Below are 22,584 nucleotides of genomic sequence, written 5' to 3' on the forward strand. Positions count from 1 at the left end.
ATAAGTTCATATGCAATCTGATAAAAGATATATGATATATAGGTTATCTCTGGCTAAACAGGGACAAACATCTTCGGTAGTTGAAAGGGTCTGCACCTAAATTTTATTTTTGAAAAGGAAAATTGATTTAAGATGAGTGTTAATTTTGGAAGGATTTTAATGTTGTTAATTAATCTAATGTATATTAACAAGACAAAGGCAAGTGCAGGTGAGTGGCAGGCATATGACCAGGTCGTTTGTATTCACTGAAAAATAATTCAGTGGAAAAAATATTTATTCTAATGTTATGAAGACCTAATTCAAATACATGATTTAGCTTCTGTAACTGTTTTTTTTCCTGGATATTTATGGTATTTTGTTTTAATTTAAGTATTGATAGCAACTACGTTGTAAGTTATTATATGGTCGACAAAACATGTCGAAGTTTTCAGATTTTTAAGGTATGAAGAAATTTTTCCCAAATGGAAGATTTTACCTCTAGCCAATGAATTCAATTTTACTGGATAATTAATATATAGAAAACTATTCCAATGTCTAAATGAAAATAAATCTTTAATGTAATATTTTTTAATCATAGCCGGTGCAAACATTTCCGTAATTTTCCCGTTTTATGCTAATTGCTTTTATACAAGCAATTTGATCGCATGATATAAACCTGATGACATCCACCATTGCAACTTAATCGTGGTTTCTTACATAATCTTAAAAAGCAAAATGCCATTACACAATCAATATCCAATGTAAAATTACCATTACTGAGATGTCGAGATATAGAAACAAAAATAGTGTTAAAAATGTCCTGAATTTCCTGTTCACCATTTCTTGTTAGTAAGATGTTTTCAATTTGTGTGGGTTTTTTTTTTGCGCTTTCGGCGTATGTAGCTGTTAGCACACCCACCAAGGATTGATATATTGTTATGATCCCGGATATATCAGCTAAGCGCAAACATTAATTAAGTTTCGACATGTTACAAAATCTAATCAAACGTGGGGAATATATCTGATAACAAATTATGATTATAGTCAAAATTCCTGATTTTATTGGACAAATATTATGGGTTTTGTTTCTTGCTTTAATTTTGACTGAAACGACTGATGGCAGTGTAGGTAAGTGATATTCATCAGGAAGTAATATTAGTATTTATAAGAGTAGGTTAAAAAGGAATGTCGAACTCTTATGAAAATTAAAATTAAAATTAAGTATCGAACATACTATTATACTTTAAAACAGGGTTTCGGGGTACGTGACTATCCTAAAACTCTCGCCATTTTCATTGGGTCACAACGAAGGACCAAGATTTGATCGGAACTATTAGCTCCAAGACTAGTTGGGAGTATGAACTTACGTTTCTCCGGGATGGTTTGCTTTTCTATTATACCCTGTGTGAAACTTCCTGAGATATCCGCTCTGCGCCTGTTTTAAAAGCTCAAATACTTCGGGTTACGTACGTCATTAATACGAGAGAACAATTTTTGGAATCAATGCCCTGTAAATGGGATTTGTTAAAAAAAACAACAACAACAACAAAACAGGAGAGTTTGTCCTTTAACATCGCAAATATTTATACGAAATGCTGAATTGTGAACAAATAGTGTTGTACATAGACAATAATAGTGTCTTGACTTCACATAAAAGGAATAAAAGGATTCGGCACGAAACAGGGTAATTTTCGGCGGATCCTCACAGTTACCCTGTTTCTTTGCCTCATCCTTTTATTACTTTTTATGTATATTTGCAGATTTTTAACGCATCTAAGTAGAATGATTGACCAGTCGTACCGGTCTGCCTTATACCAGTACACCACGCTTAGCAATCGATGTGAGCAGGCTTCCCCGATACCTCCGATTCGGTTGAGTTTTTAATTTACCTGAACCTATTTTGAAGGGATCAAATTCTTACTGAATTTAGCTCAATGTGTAAATAGAATGTTGGGAAATTTCGTTACCTCATTACCCACCACATTAAAGAACCCTATACAAAAATAAAAAGAAATACAGCGTAAAGTAGATCCATGCAGGGTCAACAAAATCCTCTACAATTCTACATAATCTCAATTATAACATTCGTATACGATTTCACCGTTAAGAGAAGACGCAAATGAACTAACATTGTCTTCATTTTCAAACTAAGTAATTCGGAAGCCACAGATGTTTTTCCTACATATTTACCTAACGAAGTAACAGTTATCATATGTCCATGTGCTTTTTTTTTCTCATATTATAACCTGTAGATATTGTCATTTGTTTGTATTTCTGTGCATATTTTGAATCCGATACAAATTTAAATAATTGAAATGTTAACATCCTCAAACAAATGTCGTGTAAAACAGAGAGACAGTAAAATATAATACTTCTCCGTAAGAAATCAATTGAGTATTTATTTTGTACCTTTTATACCCGCCCGTTTATATGGTGATCTCTGCCCGTCACATATAATACATTTAAATGGAAACTATTCAAATAATATCTTGCTGATTATGTTTAAACATGGACATATGTGGACCATTAAATACAGGTTAGGTTCGATTACACTGCATGGTGTACATGTAAGTTGCACATACTATTCAAGAGTTTTGGCCCTTTTCATCGCCGAAAAAAAATCGTATCTGTGATCACCATGGGTACATTCACCACAGCACTTCACATTTTTTTTTAAAAATCAATCGTAGATATACTTTACATGACATCTTGTGAAAGCGATAACAATATATTTGATTGCATCACATACAGACGTTGCCTAGATACTCGTGAACGGAGGTAAGAATTGCTGACTTGTCTGTTTATATAACAATTAGTCCTTCACTGAATACATCTTAAGATACGAGATTACAATTAATTCCCCTTGACTTTTCGTTGTATACGAATATAGTTCCTTTTTTTAGTGTGTTTCTTCCTGATTTTTTTCTTTGCTGTCATACACTTTATTGCTTAGTATTAACTGCAGAAATATAGGGCAAGGATCAAATTTACAAGGGATTTGTTTTCATTCTGTAATTTTATGTGGAAGTTGTGATTTAGTCCTATGAAGGAAGGTCAAAATTTAGGATATTTGGTAGTGGTCACTTTTCATGTCTACGGGGTCTCCGAAGCAAAGTTGCTAAAATAAAAAATGATGGTGAATTTTTCTGGCACTCTTATAGAAATCTGCTTTTATACATGTTTCCATATTGGTGAAGTTTGAATGAGTTTGAAGGGGTGGAATTTATTTATATGTCAAGATAGGTCTGTTGAAATGCACTACGAAATTAATTGTGTCCTCGTACCTTAAATGATACACTTGATGTGGTTTGGCCACTATGGAAATCAAGCAATTCATTTAATTAATACGTAAATATTAATGCTTCTATTAACTGAAAGTTATTTATTTTACACGATAACTGTTTTGGGTTTAAAATTTCCACATTTACGATTTAATTTTTGCAAAAACTTTAATTTAATATGTCAGTTTTCATTAACTTTTTATTATTGGTTTTTAAAAAGCAGTAGAATTTTACTGCATAATGAGGTCTAATGTGTAGAAATAATACACAGAAGTTGCATTTTTATAGAATCCTTATAACTAAAGTTCACACATACCGATAATGCTTAAATTTGAAAAATAGCTAATACTACTGATCAGCAAGAATTAATCAGCATATTTCCAACAACCTTTTAGGAATTTTAAGCAGACATTATTAAATAAAAATGAATTCATCGGAAACGTTCTCATAAGTACATTTTTCTATAAAAAGATATATGAAATAACGAATTGGAAAATGTCGTCGCCATAAAGAACAGTTAATAAAGCATAGGATGTACGATGGAGACCCTTGAACATCATCATTTCGTTGTAATGGTTCTATTATGAACATTACAGCCTCCCTTTCACGACGTTATAATTAACTAGATTATTGAAAAAAAGAACTCCTCTTGATTTTTTCCCATCAACATTAATAAAACTGCAGTCATGCTAAGTAATGCCTCGACGGTTGGACCACGAAACACCAGCGTGTATAAATATCAAGATAGCATCTCTTACATTGGAAGCTACAGGGCAGACAAGCTAGGTGCGCGAATTATAATTTTATCTTAGAACATCTCAAATTTGCATGAACCTCGTGACAATAGCGTCTGGTATATTTCAACAGTTTGCAGTGAAAATGTTAAAACTACATGTAGATCCATTATGCTCGACTTTTAACATAATTTTTGGATTGTTCGTTATGACGTATTTACTGAAACTTAGCTATGCAGCATCTGGTAAGCTGATGAATTATTTTCTATACACTTAAATCCTTGCACGAACTGACAATATCACATTTATCAAATCCACTTTCTCTATGTAAGGCTACATGAAAAGGTCCTTTTTGCAGGTCTAATATGTCCTTAAATTAATGCAGGTTATTTGTAATCGTAATTTCTTTGTCATTGTTTTTATTTTGTTATAATGATTATTGTATTTGCTAAACAAGAACTCGAAACCGATAATCCTTGTGCAGCATTTGATAAAAAAAAATATATCAATCCTTTTTCAAACTGCTGTTTTTACTTCATGTTTAGCAATAAATACTTGATTTTAAGGATCTTATTGCCAATAGTTCTACGATATGTTTTGCATCTTCGGGTTAGTAACCGACATACACCAACAACATCTTCGAACTCTACATATTTAATAGTTTTGGGCTGTGATAGCAAACTATCCATAGCATTAAAAGATAAATCATACAACATAAGAGACAAAACAGAAGTAATTTTTTTTGCATGTATTTGCGGTTTTAAGGTTTGGTAATTAAATTGATATCTTTTGTTCTTATGCATGTTCTTTGTTTCGTACCTGTGGTTTTGGTACAAAGTGATATGTCATTTATTTTTACTACGAAATACATGTTTGATAAAGTGTTCCATTTTTGCATTATATGTGGTGGATATAATACAAGATATAGAATGTAATAAAGTATTGACACCATAAAAGCATATGTGATGCTCGTTATATCTCATGATCATTCCACAATAATATATTATATCTAAATGACGGATTAAAATTATACGGCAAAAAAACCTACACTTGCTTCAATCTTAGCATTTTTTATTTTTCGTAAATAAAATATGTTCAATATGTTCAATAAAAAAATATTGAAATAGAGTTATCTCCCTTATGCATCTCTTCATTTGAGACCAAACTGCCCTAAGCATTACATGATATAGATGAAGATAACTGATTGAACGACAAATCGTTGTAAAATGGTCTGCATATAATGTGCGCGTGTAAAAGGTGGCGATAATGTCTTGCTTTAAGTTCAGGAAAGGTTTTCGAAGAATAAGAATGATAAGAATGGCAAGTTCTCAAAATTGAAATCGTCCGAATTTATTGTTGCTTAAAATAACTAAATCCTGATCAATACAACTTATATTTAATTTATAAAAATCAGTCTACGATGTTTGTATGTACCGATGTGCCAAAGTTTTAAAATATGACATTGCTGGCTTATATTAAAAATATGAAACCCTTCTAAATTAAATGGTATAAATAGTCTCAAGTACTTGTAGAGTTGACAGCAAAGTAAAGATTTTGTGTGTTTGTGTAAACTTTTCTCATTTAAGAAATACATTGTAGTAAGAAACAAACGCAGTAAATCTGGTGTCGTATTAGATATTTGTTTTATGAGAAGTAGAACATAAATACTAATGCAATACTAATACATATATACATTGAATTTTATAAATAACACAACCTTTTATTTGCTGAATCACAAATTGAATTGATAAAAAGAAATAAAAAGATAAGTACATATCCCATCGTATTAAACGGTAGATATCATAATGCAAATAACCCTTCTGCTTTTGCTAATAAACAATGCTGCTGTCATCATATCTGTATTCTAGTGAATAAACTGTCTTTATAAATATTTTCATTGTTTTTTGTTGATGATGACAAGGTCGGCCAGTTATTTCTTCTCCAGAGTTAATTACAAAATTACGTGATTACAAAATATGACCTATATAATTGTCTCATTACATGAAGAACGAACGGTACAAAATTCTTCAGGGTGCAACAAAAGTGAAAGTTAATTTGAAAAAAGTTTGTCCCCTTTAAACCAATGACGGAAATTTGAAGTGACCTTTTTTTCTATATTACTAACACACAAAAGTGAGCAAGTCATAGCAGAAACCGTTATTTCGTTTTGTTTTAATCAGATGATGTTTGATTTTTTTCTGCCAATGGAACGGAAATGTAAATAAAACATCATAATAAAACTTATATAGAAAAACTTATAAAAACACAACGTATTTTCAAAAAAAGTAAAATAATGTTAAAGTCTGGATTTAATGAAAATTTTTAATATCAGCATAATTTGTCTCATCGTAATGTCCGGACGTATTTCTCTGTGTAAGGTAGACGAAAGACCAACTTAAACATAAAGAAATAACACCGAATCAGGCCTTTCTTATTATACAAAAAATGAAGTAGACATGGTCGAGTGGTCCCTTTTTTTCCGAGTACTGGTGTCTTGATATAAAATGCCTGGAGTCTTACCAAATCTGATTTCATTTTAGAGACCTTACCAAGGGCTAATTGTAGAAAAATACCTCAGCAATGACAATGCGTTAATATTTTGTACCATGTGACTCACTTACATGTAATAATACATAGCTTACTTTGCTCTTGAATTCATCAATACCACATTGAACTCGCTTGCCCTCAGAAATGAACTTGCTTAATGTCTTTATACTTTGAAGCAATGTAATGACTTCGACTACAATATATGTATCTAATTTGATATTAAAATTGTTAATGTAGTACGAAGCTGGTAATAATAACAACGAATTTCAAATGTTTTTTGCACAGGCGTTTCTTCCTAATGTACTATTTATGATTTAGAGTAATTTTATTGTTCACATAGTCATTGATATCTATATTTCTATTTACTTACCTGCATGTGTTGCCCTTTTCACACTTATCATTGTATAGTCCCGATTCAATGCGAAGTTTGAATATAAGTAAACATTTGAATGAACATGAACATAGAATTTTTGGTGTTAAAAACGTAATTTTCAATCATGTTTTGGTTTATAACATTCATCCTTATGTCTGCCATGCTTGATACAGTTAACGCTGGGGCAGGTATGTTACTCGTAGTTTAGTTCTATCTTTTTTCCCAATAAACTGGACACAATAATGATGATAACCTCTAATTCCACGTACCTGTTTCAGAAACATTATCTACTATTGAACATTAATGTATAATTATGCATATGGCATATTTAAAAATTAAAGATATATTAAATAAAATGGAAAAACAGAACTGAAAGTATTTCTGGTATACAGTTTGTTTGTAATATTTACCTAATCTCGCATTAAAGTACTTACGCTATTCTAGTTTCTAATACATTTTGTATTTTTCTATTTGGGAAATTTCTATTAAAAAACCCAAAGGGTATATCCTAGAAATTCTTATTTTCAATGAATTATATCATAATTAACAAGAAATGAATGTACCAGCTAACCAGTTACAATTGTCCCTATAAAGTAATATGTTCTTTTGTTGTTTGATTCTAAACAAAAAAAAAGATGGCATATTATTAAGAAATTTTACCCGTCTTTTGAAAGTGGTAATTGTCCTGTTCTTTCAACAAAATACAAACGTACCATTGAAAAATATGTTTTGTTAATTTTGGTTTGCAGTACACATGTTTCTATGAGAAATTAAAACTCCCACAAGCGGTATTGAAATTAAGTACATAAGAAAAATCTAGATATAGATAGTAATCGTCTACAGGAATATTATACTCAAAACCAAACAAGTCGAAATAAGACTCAAAATCCGGTAACCTATGATTTATACTGAATTTCCCGGTAACCTATGATTTATACTGAATTTCATCAATATAAACCTTATTAGACGAACTATTTATTACGACATAGAACCATTTTTTCGTTACTGATTTTGCAAAAAAAAACGGTTTTAATGGCCCTTCCTCTACTGTTTCATAACTGTTTTACTTTGTCTTAGTACTCATCTTGAATCATATTTGTTCGTATTTTGCTTGAACCGTAATTTGATACCAACGAAGATCGGTTTCAGTTTTCCCCTCGGCTGGGAAATTTGTCAATATACTCTTTACATTCAAATCATCAGCTTATGGTTGTTAAACCTTTGCCGATATTTTGTTCGGCTGCTATCTTATTAGTATATTAGTTAACCTAACAGAGTCATAGGATTTTATAAGTGTACTCATCCCGCTAAAAGTTAATGATGATGATAATCTTAATTTTTCATATATAGTGCCTTCATCACGGTTAATATCAGGACTCGCCCTAGCGGGCTCATCTGATATGAATCGTGATAAAGTCAGTATCAAAAACAAAATGCCATTTATTCCTATAACGTCCATGTATTCAAATTTTGTTTTCGTTTTTTTGTAAGCTGATAATAATACCTCGTACGAAATACTTTTATGAAAATGTCAATTTTAACATTATTTTTTCCTAACGTTCGCGTTCAATAACCCCCCTTCTTTAAAGAAGAAGATAATCTTAAACAATGCACATGATAATCGTTTAAAACTTACAACAAATTATGTGACTTAGATCTTTGTTAAGCTAGTAAAGTTGATGATTATCCAGATTCATTGATAATGGAGCATAACAAATACATTTCATCTGCAGTACCATTTTTAAAATAACACATAAACTACATGTATAACATCATATACTAAATGTATAACATCATAAATTAGCAAAACAACCTTTAATTTTTAACAACTTATTTACTTCTAAAGAGGTTACATCGACCTGGATATTTTAATTCTAAGGGTTCACTGACTTATTGTAAGACTTGATGTGTTTTATTATTTTTGTTGTCAGTCTGATAAGTAGTCATATAATTAAATGTTGTATACAGATATTCATTGTGTGTTAAAGCACAATTCCTTGTTAAGACTCACTTGCGGTAATGGTTCAGGTGCATATTTTATGGGAATTCATATTTTCATTATAAAAATAATCACATTGTATTAATGATTACACATTGTGTACCCTTTGATCTTTCACATTTAAAACAGATAATATTAAGGTCATTGATCTTAAAATGTTGCCAACAGTGCACCTTGAAAGGTTAAAAAACATTCACTGCGTTAAAAAGTGTACGTAATACCAATCTGAACTACAATGTATAACCATTTATTACTTCATCATTTTCAATATATTGGCAAAAATAACGAAGCTACAGTAGTGGGATAATGTATTAGTCATTGATGATGTTTATCCAATTTTTATTTTATTTTATTTATTTTGTTTTTGTTTTTGTTTTTGTTTTTTTCATTTATGCCAAGATTTCTGTCGAACACTAATATGGAAAATTTCAACTGTTCATGAACTTATAATTATATAGCGATTAGAAGTACATTTAATTCCGGTCGGATTGACCTATATAATTCCGGTCGGATTGCCCTATATAATTCCGGTCGGATTGCCCTATATAATTCCGGTCGGATTGCCCTATATAATTCCGGTCGGATTGCCCTATATAATTCCGGTCGGATTGCCCTATATAATTCCGGTCGGATTGCCCTATATAATTCCGGTCGGATTGCCCTATATAATTTGACAGGTTGCAGAGTTCATAACATCTGTGTTAACCCTTACTCCCACCAGTTTTGTCATTTTCAAACCATCAGCCAAATATTGTGTATTCATACCATTTTCATATAGATTACAATGACTTTTTTTTAAATTCAGTTTTGAATCTTTGAATTAACTTGATTTTCAATATTGAACGATAGTAATGATTGACACTTACATGTTGACGCCTTTCACCGATCACAGTGGTAATGTGCTGCCACTGCATACTCAATCGGGTTTTAGATATTCTCAACCTAATTAACTAAATGAAAGCCATACTACATGAATGCTTTTAATCTTCCCTCACCTGAAGTTGTATTTCAGTAAAAAAGTGAACTAGTAAAGAGATATATTTGAATATAAAAAGTTTTGCATGAAAACATTTATAATTATAATCAACTACTATCTTGTCTGTTCAAATGTCTGTTACAAACGTCAAATAATTGATCCCATGATCCTTGAACTTTTGTTCATAATAATAATCCGTTTCCCTTTCAACAGATCAGGTATCGTAAATAAGATAAAACATGCACTTTAAGTATAATGCTGGTGCTTTATTACTTATATATACTCAAATATCATTTGCTTATTTTAATGCCAATCAGTGTCATTATTTTGTTATGGAACACAGTACTTATTTTCCAATGTACTAAAATCGGTTGATGTTAGATCATATGTCTTTCTATACTTTAATTTACCTGTTTGTGCCTTGTTTCTTTGTGAGTTATGTATTTTGTACGTCAGGTATGTGTAATTAAGCAGCAGTCTCTTTAAGAATCATGCAAATTATGTAATATGTGATACTCACAAAAGAAGGCTACACATTTTTATTTTTTGTTATCAATTTGTTTTATATGTTTATATGATGAATAGTATAATCATTCATTACAATCTGCCTGTTCTTATGAGACAATTCACATTGAATATCCAATAGTTTTTGTTGTATGTCAATGTAATTTACAGAGTTATCTTTCTTAATTTTGAATTCTATAGTAAAACAGTCGATAATATTGAAATTTAAAATTTGTAGGGTATAGCGTTTCTTATTATTCGGTGATACAAATAAACAATTCAAGTTAAAAGGATAAGAGCTTTTATGATAAGAATTTATTTCCAAGACTAAACGTAAAACCTAAAACATTTTGATCTATTTATCTTAAAAGCTGTTACTGAAGCTACATCAGTGCAACAGATTTAATTTAGCAGTGTTTGTTCAAAGATGACATCTTAGTAGTTTAGTGACATTGTAGCAGGAATAGTTTTAAAATGCTATGTCGATACGGTGCATGCATAGCATATGGTCATTGAACAATTGAGAGTTATTACTATAATGATTATCTACTTTAAAAGCGTCTCTTTTTTTAAAAAAAAATCATTTATTGTAAATCAAAAGATTTCACGAGCAGTAAATGAATTGAAAATGAATTTTGTTTAGCGATTGTTTTTGAAAAAAATATAATGGAGAAAAATAATTTCATTGTTCGCTTATTGATAAGTACATTTGAAATTGTTATTGATTTTAAAGGGACAATATTGTATATTATAACGGTAAGCAATAAATAAAACCAGACTTTAGCGGGTTAATTCTAGTGACAAGATTTTTATTGATGTAAAGTGGACGTTTGTGCTTGACAAGAAAAATTGTTTTCGAATTGATTTGCACTTTTTGGCTTTAGGTCAATGATATCATTATATATTTCTTATGTTAAATACATTGAAAAGTATTATCAAATGTGTGTATGACGAAGCGGAAATTGTCAAAAATCCTTTCATTACCACCGAACCTTGGTTCTGATTTGATATAATCATATTTTTTCGAGCATATGAAATAAATTTTTGAATAATGTTTGAACTACTGGCTGAAAATAAGAGGTGCGTCGATTGGTTTTAATTAGAGTAATCAAGGGAACCAAGATTTTAGCGGAAATCGAAAGAATGAAATCCAGGGACAAAGACCAGACATGGAAAACAGACAAACACAACAAAGAACATAAAGTAACTAATATAATACATGCAAAGTAAAACAATAGTAAATGAGCAACTCTGACTCCACTAAAATTGGGAGCATGGACCAGGTGCACCGGTAGGGAAAGCGTCCTCTTAGACATACTAGAGAGAACAATAAAGTCAATAAAGTCATCGAATGGAGCAATGTTGCCCGAATTGCAGTAGCAAGTAATAGAAAGCAAAAATATTGTGCAGAAAATAATTCATTAATGGTATTTTTTTATTCTTTTAAATTTAAAAATGAGAAAATAAAGAGATAGATATTTTAACAATATTGAGACAACTGTCTTTATAGATCTTCATCAATTGAATTATGTTTATATTTAAGATTCAAACTTTGTTCTCTTTATTTTATGACGGATGTTTTAACATTCAGTAAAAATAAATAAATGAATAGTAATAATAATAATAATAATAATAATAATAAAACAAAACAAAACAAAACAAAACAAAACACTTTCACATTGTAGATAAAACTTAACAACCTCTTGTAAACTATGCAATCAATGTAAAATTATTGTTACATCCGTTTTGACTTCGATTAAAAAACCAAATTTGAACGAATGATAGTTGATTAGATCTGAATACAATGAATATGATCAGTTTTTGTAATAAGAGCAATGTCATAACTCACGAGACATAAATGAAATTGGAATTTGCTGTATGAAAGACAAAATTTGCAAAACCTTTGTATACGTGCAGCAACGTTTGACTTGCATAAATATAATCTAATGATGCAGTTTTCGACATTGATTTGAATATATCTACAAGGGACATCCGTCATAAAAGCTTTAAACTCCTGATTGTATTCATAAAGCATAACTGAGTATGAAACCTCTTCCCCTGATTTATTCCAATAAGACGATGACTTATGTCTCATTTAAACACTTAAAAATATATTAAGGCGGATCTTGTGTGTTCCCTCGGTGAAAGTCGCTTCCATTGCTGACTGTTGAGGTAAACACTCAGAGTAATTTCTTGTTCAGAATCAGCGTTATCGGGCATTTTTGTCGACTTTATGTTGATGATGAAATTATTAACAGCAACAACATTGAAATGTTTTGTGAGTTTGTGTTCTTTGGATGTTATTTATTAAACATTAAGGTTGTAAAAAGCTCAGCTGGTGAGTATCTTCAATGATTAAGATGAAACTTATAGTATTCAATAGAACTACCGTGAACGAGTAATTGTTCGTTAGATACTAACTTTCATGTTCTTCATGGTTTGATCAAACAATGAAACGAAATGTGAAATGTCTATTGCAAACATTTGAGGACCACACAAATCTTGAATTCGGAACGTCACATATTTATTAGATTTTGACATCCTGATTAAACTGACACACTGGAATATCAGTACATACACAGAATGAAATCCGAAAATCAGTACTTGTATGGGATAAATTTCTCATTATATTGGGAGATGAGGAATAGTAGGATGGAGAATGGGGAGATCGGGAAAGGAATAGTGTATGAAGGAATGGGGATTTTGAAAAGGAGATGGAGAATGGAAAGATCAAGATGGGAAAAGTGTATGATGGGATGGGGATTTTGAATAGGGAAATTGAGAAATCTGTTCTTGCAGTGTTAATTTATATGACAAAAATGTATTAAAATTAATTAGAAATAGCAAGTTTTAATGCAGAAATTTAAAAAAAAAAAGTAAAATTCAATTTGATAATGTAAATATTTTATAAAGAAAAACGCAATGGGGGTTGTTCTGGGATTATGATTTTTCAATGAGGAATGGGGGAATTCTCTATCGACTATGTACGGCTATATTCAAAGTTCGAATGTAAACAAATGTCAAATACTTTGTTACTGGAAGAAAACTTAAGCATGTAATTGGAATACTCGATGATTATAATGCCACGCTTGAAATGGGATTTTATTTTTCTCAGAACCTCAACCCGTCTTAGAGGGAAATATAGCTGGAAATAAATTCCATACCAACCTGGAAGTAAAAGCTTAAATAAATTTTTATTAATAATTTATGGATTTGTTGTGTTAAAGCGATAAAAACTTTAAAAGGTTTCCCAAACAACACTTGCATTCCAAATGAAAAATAATATCTCCAAGTAGATGGAATCTGTGATGACTGTGACCTTATGATACCATGAACATTACATCAAAATAAGATTAAGTTTATAATGACCTGTTTCAACAAGATACACACATAACACCTGATCAATGGTTTGAAATGATGATGATAACAACCATTAAATTGTTGAATGATATTAAGCTCTTGGGACATTACTTTGTGGGGGACCACGTTCAAAATAAAAAAAAAAATAAAACAGTCAATCGATAAAGCTTAAACTGGTGTAGCTCAGTCCTAAAAATGAAAGTAATTGTTTATGCACAAGTGAAACAAAAGCGAAAATTACCCGTTGAAGAATATTTAAGAATATTTTGTGTTACAGCTTTTATTCATTTTTGCACTGTATATTTATTATTAGTAATAATACAGAAAGTATCTCATATTTATTTTATAAAACATTCATAACGTTAAATAGCAGGCAGTATGGACTACAATATGCCCATCTAGGTACAAATTTCATACATTTATTTAGGTTCAATTTTGTATTAGGCTAAAACCAAAGTAATAGGAGTTTAATAGGCTGTGCCGGTGAAGGATTGAGCTATTTGTTCTAAACAAGGATTGTTGAAAATACATTGCTTTCTTGTAATTTTGCTGATACATTGACCAACGGAAATATGTGATATTTCTCATAATATACATCATGCGTCTCTCTTAAAATTTCAAGACAAGATTTTCCATATGACTTTGGTAAATTAAGTTAATTAAATTGAAATGCACTGAAAATGAAAATTTCAAGGGCAGTTAATTCTGTCAAAAACTTCATTTTTCTAACATTCTATTGGAACATTCCTGAGCAGATCCAGTGATGAGAGATCAAAAAAGGGTCCTTCAAATAGAGAAAGTATCCAAGAGGGAATTAAATTGTCAGATCGGTTGAGTTTTGATATGAATGATTCTGATTTTTTTCCCATTTTGCCTGATTCTTACACAAAATTACACTTTATGGTTTTTCACATCGGTTTCTGTTTATCACGTTGATTGTCAAAGGTGTTTCTTTCCAGGAAATCAATGGGGATATGATGACACAGATGGTATGTATCTTTTTATTTAGATAACGAAACAAAACCCCTTTTATCTCTTCTGCTTAACTAAATTAGTATTCTGTATTTTAATTCAATATTTCAACCACGTCTTCTTTAGAAACAAATTGCATCATGTCAACTTTTCTAGATATATGATTTTCAATATAGCAAGAAAGAATCATGTTGTGTTTTGATATCATGATATAATAATACAATCATGCATTATATTCTAAGATAAAAGTGAACTAATATTGAATTTTAATTTTGTGTAATGCACTTGCTTTCATTAAAAAGTTCCGTAGTAAATATCGACACAAAATATCGGAGCCTCTGAATCGAATGACTATAAGAGATATGTACAAACACAATGAAGACAACCGAATAAATTTTGGAAAAAAACAGGTTACGATAAGCTTTTCGTGCAAACATCACATTATTCATGAATGATACGAATAAAAATACACAAGCTTACGATTTTATGATTAAATTAATTGAAATTTGAAATGTAAGATGATGGCTTTTATTATTATAGACAGGGTATTCTATACTGTATTAGTGAATTGGAATGGGTAGGGAATCTGTGTTTTTCATATAAACTAACGACTACTTAATCTGTTACTGACATGTTTACTAAGTGTAAGTAATTCATTCCCATTTTTATCTGACAAAGCAAAAAAACGCTATGTAATAAATAGGCCATAAATACTGCAATTACGTAAACAAGGATCCATGAAGGAAATAAATTAGTAACGACATTTCTACGTGACGATACAGACATCAAGATGAACTTGTTACAAGGTTGTACACGATTAGTTGTAATATGCATTTAGGAATGATATAATAATTTCGAAAAAAACTTTTTTTCAACATTCCATTAATTTTCATTTTTTTCCGCAATCGTCGCGAAAGGTTGAAACCATCATTATTAAGGTATAACTGCAATTAGTTTGAAGTCATCTAAGTCATCTTTCACATATCTCGAATTTGTAAAAAAAAAAATACCATAGCTTGATTTTAGTGAAAGATTTAATTAAACAAGTAATTAAAAAAAAACCCATCAAATTCATCTCTCAATTGCGTCAGAGCCGCGAGTTTGGCATCTGAAGACCTTCTTATTTTATACGATATGTGAAACGTCCAAAATCGAATGAAAGTCAAGAATGCATTATTTAGCACCCTTCCAGTATGTTCTGAGTCCAGTAAAATGATTCAATTGACATTAAAATCAAGAGTGAATGAATAAGCGTTCTTCTCACTATCGACGCTCCAAATCGCAAGATTCCATTTAATCATTTTACAAACAATTTGAACCGTGGTGCAAATGTCAAATAGGTGTAATATATCATCAATGATATGTCATTATTTAGAAGCAGACTTTTTCCACCATAAAGCATACATTTGTCTAATCATAACTTGTGATGTTTTTTTTGTTTTTTTTTGTTGTTTTTTTTTTTTACAAATTATTTTTCTTAAGCTTACTTGATGAGTGAATATAAATATATAAATATGTTTCTTATTTTTGTACAAAATGTTGAAAATAAGGAAAATTACTGAAATATGGTAATAATGATTTTCTCTCAGGTCCCCTGTTATGGCACCAAAGTTATCCAGTATGCGCCGGGAATCAACAATCACCTATCAGTATAGATATATCAAAGGTGGTTGTCAACGAAAGCTTGCCAGAGTTTGACTTTAGCAGCATTAGGAACATCTCTAATTTAAGAATGACTCTAGAGAACAATGGCCATAGCGGTGAGTTTGTGTTATAATCAATTCGTTATTATTTGCCGATACAAACTTTTGTAACTGAGAGTTAATCACAGAACCGGAAGTTCGGAAAATAAAAGTTTTTCTAGCCGCCAGTCATCAGAAAAAACAACTTCCTTGTTTATAATGGTTAGATAAAGGAGTGTAGTGAATACCTACAATATGTGACATTAGTTTTCTTTTTATTAACAAGAGAACATTGAACTAAAAACCAAATGTACTGGCAGATTTTAAAGACCAAATTAAACAATTATTAAACGTATAAACATATTGTGATAACGTTTTGAAATATACAGCTTAGCAGGTATTCAATTATTTATCCTGAAACCTTATACGATTTAGATTGAAAAACTAGTAGAATTGATTCATTCATATCCATTTTTTTACTCTACACATTGTCTTATAGTTGTCATATGCATGAATGGACGGGAGCCGTTTGTGTTTGCAGAATGATAATACGACAATTTGGCCCACAACTTATATTTAGTTAAAAGTCAGTTAAAGGGCCGTCTTAATGAAATCATACTGTAAAATTAATCAGGTAGACTAATGTTTCAAAATCATCTTTTCATTTCTGATAACTGAACTTATGATCTTATTGTTAACTTGTTACATTAAATAATTGCAAAAAAAAGAACAAAACCAATAAAAAGCGTATCATAAGTTAATGTGCATTTGGCATAAAATCATGTGATGAGATATCAATATTATCACATAAAACTAAAACTTGATCAATATGAATTTAATGTGTAATCTATTTAAAACATTGTTGTTCAATTCATGTGAAGTAATATTTTAGCTGGTTGCACAGATTTAATATTGAGATATATCTGCTTTTATCATAGTATTTATTTAATAATAAAACAATCGGAAGTGACATTGTTGAAGATCGTTAAAAACCAAAAATAACATCATTCATAATAGAATAAATATTTTTGAGTGGAATGCTGCTTTCGTATTTATTTTTTGTATTCTTTATGTTTTCTTTAATATTCTTTGTCACGTCTTTTCTTTTTTTGCTTGTATGTGTTTTCGCTATTTTGTCCAGTTTTTTTTACTACACCATTATTGACATTCAATGTGTTATACAAATATTAAGTGCGAACTATTCTATTCATATTTTGCAGTCCAAATCGACTTAAAGGGTAATGATCTGGTTTTACAAGGAGGTGGACTGCCCGGTAATTACAAGGCACAACAATTCCATTTCCACTGGGGTTCGGAAGATAAACGGGGATCAGAACATGACATAAATGGAGAACAATATCCCATGGAGGTATTTAATAGCGATGTATTGTATTGATGTAATGCAATTAGGATGTCAGTGACCAGGCATGAGAATTATATGTAGTGTAACACATGTTTAATATAAATAGACTTTGATACGATTATCATATGTATTAGATTACAAATGTGTTTGCATGAATGATATTTTACCGGGATCTTCACACGGGAAATGGACTCACCCGTCAGCGTTTTGTACTTTATGTGCCAGAGGCAAAGGGGGTTATATAATGTTATCCATGTCTTTATAAAGATAGGAAAAGATAAATTCAGGACTTTGTTTTTGCAACATATATTGTTTAATTGATTATAGATCTCATGTAAGTATCAATCTATCGCACGTAAACGATTTGTGTTTGTCTGTGTGGTCATTCAGAGGTACTTATCCATTTATTGCACGAAAAGTTACTTTCAGAGGTACTTATCCATTTATTGCACGAAAAGTTACTTTCAGATGTACTTACGCATTTTTTGCACAAAATGTTTCTTTCAGATGCATGTTGTATTGTACAGCACTAAATATGGCCAATTCACCGATGCTATGAACAAATCTGATGGTTTGGCTGTTCTATCATTTCTATTTGAGGTAAGTCTTTGAGAAAGAGTAATATTTTGTTTGAATAAAGAATGTCAAGTGTATAAATTACATTCAAGGAAGAAACAAAGAAATATTCATTTTATTTTAATTATCATAATATTGTAGAATTTTGTCGAATGTCTTACGTTTGGATATAATTACAAAAGCCTCAAAACCAGTAGAATAAATGGCTTGTAGTTGCTATACCCGAAAAAATAACTTTTATAATAAATTTTACAGTTGTTCAAACACACCTTTTCACGATATGTTTCTGAGCAAGATCAGCCTGTACTTCCCCTAGGCAATACTTCCTAGTAAAAAGTATACCAGTTTTAAACCAAATTTTTACAGGATAATGATTTGTTATATACCACGATAAGGTTTCTTGAACAGTTAAAATATATTTTTCTAATTGGCAGATTGGTGAAAAGAACAACCATTTTGATGAAATAATCTCTCATTTATCCAGGATTTCACATCGAGGTATTTTCGTCTTTCTCCTTTATATTTCAGTTGGTTTCATAGTTCTTTTAATCAAGAATGCATATTTCAGATCCAATTAAACGTTTTAAATGAACCTGCATTCGGACTTAATAGATTTATTTTTTTTTCTGATTTTGTTAAAACACTGAATAAAAACACGGAACTTAAACATAGATATTTTGAGAACGGTCTTAACAACAGAAATGGTCTCATTTTTAGATGACCACACAGTACTTACCACGTTTTCATTGGATTCCTTGTTTCCGCACGATACTAGTGTATACTACCGTTACCATGGAAGTCTGACAACACCACCATGCTACGAAAGTGTCATATGGACTGTTTTCAAAAATCATATCGTCATTTCAGAAGAACAGGTAATGATGTTCATACTTTTGCAAATAGACTTTTGAAACTGGTTGAGTTAGTAATTTTTCGTTGAAATGCGGATGTAAAAATCCATGGCTATTCTTGATAAAGGGGGAAGAACTACATGTATGTGTGTATACCATATGCACTTTGCCCTGCTGAATAAAATACTAAAGTTCTCCTCACTGATAAATCGAACTAGGTTTATTGACAAAAGTACATATACGTCTCTCATAAAATAGACCTTATTGTAGAAAAACTATTTCCATTCTACCATTAAATGACTTCTTTTATAATACAAATATGTTGTTTTCCAATATTAATGAATAAAAATCCATATTAGAGGCTTTTCTTATGTCACTTTAATCAAAATGTAACTGTGTTGAATTAGATCACATATTATATTTTCTAGATAGAGCAATTCCGCCATCAAGTGCATACCAACTACGCCAATGAAACCGACCGTGATATATCTGACGACTACAGACCGGTACAACCACTCAACCAGCGAGTGGTGATGACAAACAGTGAGGAAGGACTCAAATATAACACTGCACAAACGCGTGCTACGATTAACACTAACACTTTATTTTCTGCTTTACTACTTTTAGCTATGTTTATACATTTTTAGTAATTTTTTTTTCTTTTTTAATAAAAATTCAAATTTCGATTTTCTATCGGATCGCGCTCTTCTTTTATTCAACTAGAGCGTATTAGTAAGACATTAATTTCTTTGTATCAATTGAATTTTTTTATCTAACACCTAAACCAAACGGCAACCAAACCAATTTATAGAATGTCTCCGTTAAAATAATGTTTACATCAATCGAGTACAATAAGTAAACACTTTCAGGCATTTATCGATATAATTATGTTATAATATTGTAATACCCTATTCCATCGACACCCTGGATTGTGAGCATTACTTGGGGCTGAGGTGAAATACGTCTGTATGTGTCAGATTCCATTCTATTAAATTTGAATTTACACACACGTACATTCACAATAAGACAAAACTCTAATTTTAACTGTAAATATTAAATGAAAGCGTTCTTTGCAATGTCGGTTAGGCATTGTGAATGCAATATTGCAAACTGCAGACGCAATCATGAAAAGACAGTGATCTTGGAGACCTAATTAGACTTCAAGTCCAACGTCTTAATCACTTGGTCCTGATCATGGCTTGCAGGTAGTCTGATAAAATGTATTTAACATTATTTTTTTGAAGGAAATACATTCCCAAAAATTCACAATTTACAAACATTCAGTAATTCACGTGAATATGATTTGCTTAAATCTCGATTGTTTCCGTCAATTTTTTAAAAGCACGTTGTAATAATACAAATGGAACGGCAATTTTATTTCATAAAGACACAAACTTGATATGTATCATGTATGCTTGATAGTGTCATATGCTGAACACAGCTGCATGCACGTAATGAGAGCAGAAAGCTTAAAATCTCATAATGAATTATCAAATAGTAACTTTTTTAAACTCTAAAAAGTTAAGGAGTTATAAAACTTGCTATGTTATTGGTAAGCTATACTGTCTTATTCATGATAGCTAGTTTATATTTCATATTTCAGTTTTGAAATTTTATCCAAAAGAATCCTTGTATGGAATGAATGGCATTATTTCAAACATTTTTCAACCTAATGAAAGATATTTTTTCCTACACCATGAAAACATTTAATAACACTTCAATTTGTTAGTTTATACAGTGCAAAGTTACTGGAGGCTGATATCTGTTCTAAAATTTGAACCCTTGCTTGGAGTTATTTCCTTTTTTTCATCAGCATCACTTTAAAGTTTGAATATCAAGGGTCATTCAAACGTTCAAGTGACTAAAATCCTTTCTATTTGGATTATATCCCTTGCCCAAGATGTACTACCTTAATATGTTTGAACGCTAGGATCCATTGAAAACGACATGTTCTTCCTGGATGCAAATTGAACTGTCACGCACAAGAACAATGCAAAAAGGTGAAATTATACTTCAATACTAACTGAAGATATTCAATAAGAACGTACTAAAATTTTCGCAATATAATAAAATATTTCAAATCTGTTATGTCATGAACTTTTAATAGCGATTGATAATGGCGAGGAACTACATTATTATAGGAGAACTCCAATGCTTGCATTTTTGCAATGGTATATCCATTAACCCAATCAAGTCAAACGCCTTAACCATTAAGGAATCGGAATTTCGAAAGCAAAACCTCTTAGGACTTCGAGTCACATCCACTCGACAATCACAGATTACATTTTTTTTCAAAACATTGCTCCAACAAATGATCGGATTGATGATGAATGTTACATTTCTAGCGAGCCACAATTTCTTTACTGAATGTAAATTTAAAACTGTTACAGCACATAGTTTTATTCATTTTTTCATAGAACGGATGTTCGCGGACTATAACGTCCGCGAGAAGGTTGAGTTGTACTTTTTTAACTATTCAACTATTGGCATTCAAAAAAACGTGTTTTTCTAGATTTATTGGAATTTCGATGGCAAAAACATCCTGTCTGCCGCACAAACTGCAAAACAAAATTATCGCTGCAGGGTTCGTACATGCGCGGGGAAACTCCATTAGACTGTGAATCAAACGCCTTTGTTTTATCATATACCTAAATTATAAAATATATACTAGTAATACATTTAAACCGTATTCGGACAATCCCCAATATCACATAACTCAATAAACAATATTCATTTTATATCATATAAACTTTTATAATATTCCATCAATTATCTATTGAATCAGATGTTCATATTTGCTTGTATGATATTGAATTGCATTGATTATTGATTACGTCTCTATTTAATCCTAGATTCGGAGATTTTATCCATAGCATCTACAACATTGAACTTGAGATATAGGACACAACAGACAATATAAAATCAGCCTCGTATCTTGACTTTTATTTACAGATTGGCGGAGGAGGAAACTCATGACCAAAATTCAAGACAATGGCACTTTCTTCAGCACCTGCGTATGGAGCTTTTATATCACAGCTCATTCGTTATGCCAGAGCTTACCAAGACTTCTTAAAATTATGCTTCTAGAACAGGGTTACATGTATCTTGCTACAAGATTAAAGTAATCACTACAAAGGTTTTATGGTCGTCATCCGAATTTCGTGGATTGTTATGGTGTATTCATTTGCAACATGAGATCCGATTTATTCACCGTGTTATAATGTTTTCTAAATTTTCTTTCGTCTACGCCGAACGTAACATTATATAAGCAATTCGGTGGGTATTTCTAGAAAAGCATATGACGCTTACCATACCGATGCACATGGTTCATTCAGCTATTCCGGGTTGCTTATTTACTTATTTTCTTTGTAGGTATTATTTTTGGTT

At 30.9% G+C, this 22,584-nt stretch overlaps 1 protein-coding gene across 3 annotated transcripts; it reads left to right on the top strand.

Moving 5' to 3' along the window:
* The first annotated feature begins 54 nt into the window (after positions 1–54).
* LOC148608298 (carbonic anhydrase 1-like) lies at positions 55–19,883 on the top strand. Of its 3 annotated transcripts, none has more exons than XM_088545596.1 (8): positions 55–208; positions 14,713–14,742; positions 16,315–16,485; positions 17,628–17,776; positions 18,278–18,370; positions 18,781–18,844; positions 19,064–19,221; positions 19,626–19,883. In XM_088545596.1, exons 1-8 carry the CDS (start codon positions 133–135, stop codon positions 19,842–19,844), a joined length of 960 nt encoding a protein of 319 aa, XP_088401722.1. In that variant the 5' UTR covers positions 55–132; the 3' UTR covers positions 19,845–19,883. The 3 variants fall into 3 exon arrangements, with proteins under 3 accessions (XP_088401722.1, XP_088401721.1, XP_088401723.1); XM_088545595.1 differs by lacking the exon at positions 55–208 and adding an exon at positions 986–1,107; XM_088545597.1 differs by lacking the exon at positions 55–208 and adding an exon at positions 12,614–12,731.
* Positions 19,884–22,584: the final 2,701 nt, after the last annotated feature.

The sequence above is a fragment of the Perna viridis genome, chromosome 9, assembly GCF_037379345.1.
Source record: "Perna viridis isolate PV_CMFRI_1.1 ecotype Kerala chromosome 9, ASM3737934v1, whole genome shotgun sequence".
Lineage (NCBI taxonomy): Eukaryota > Metazoa > Mollusca > Bivalvia > Mytilida > Mytilidae > Perna > Perna viridis.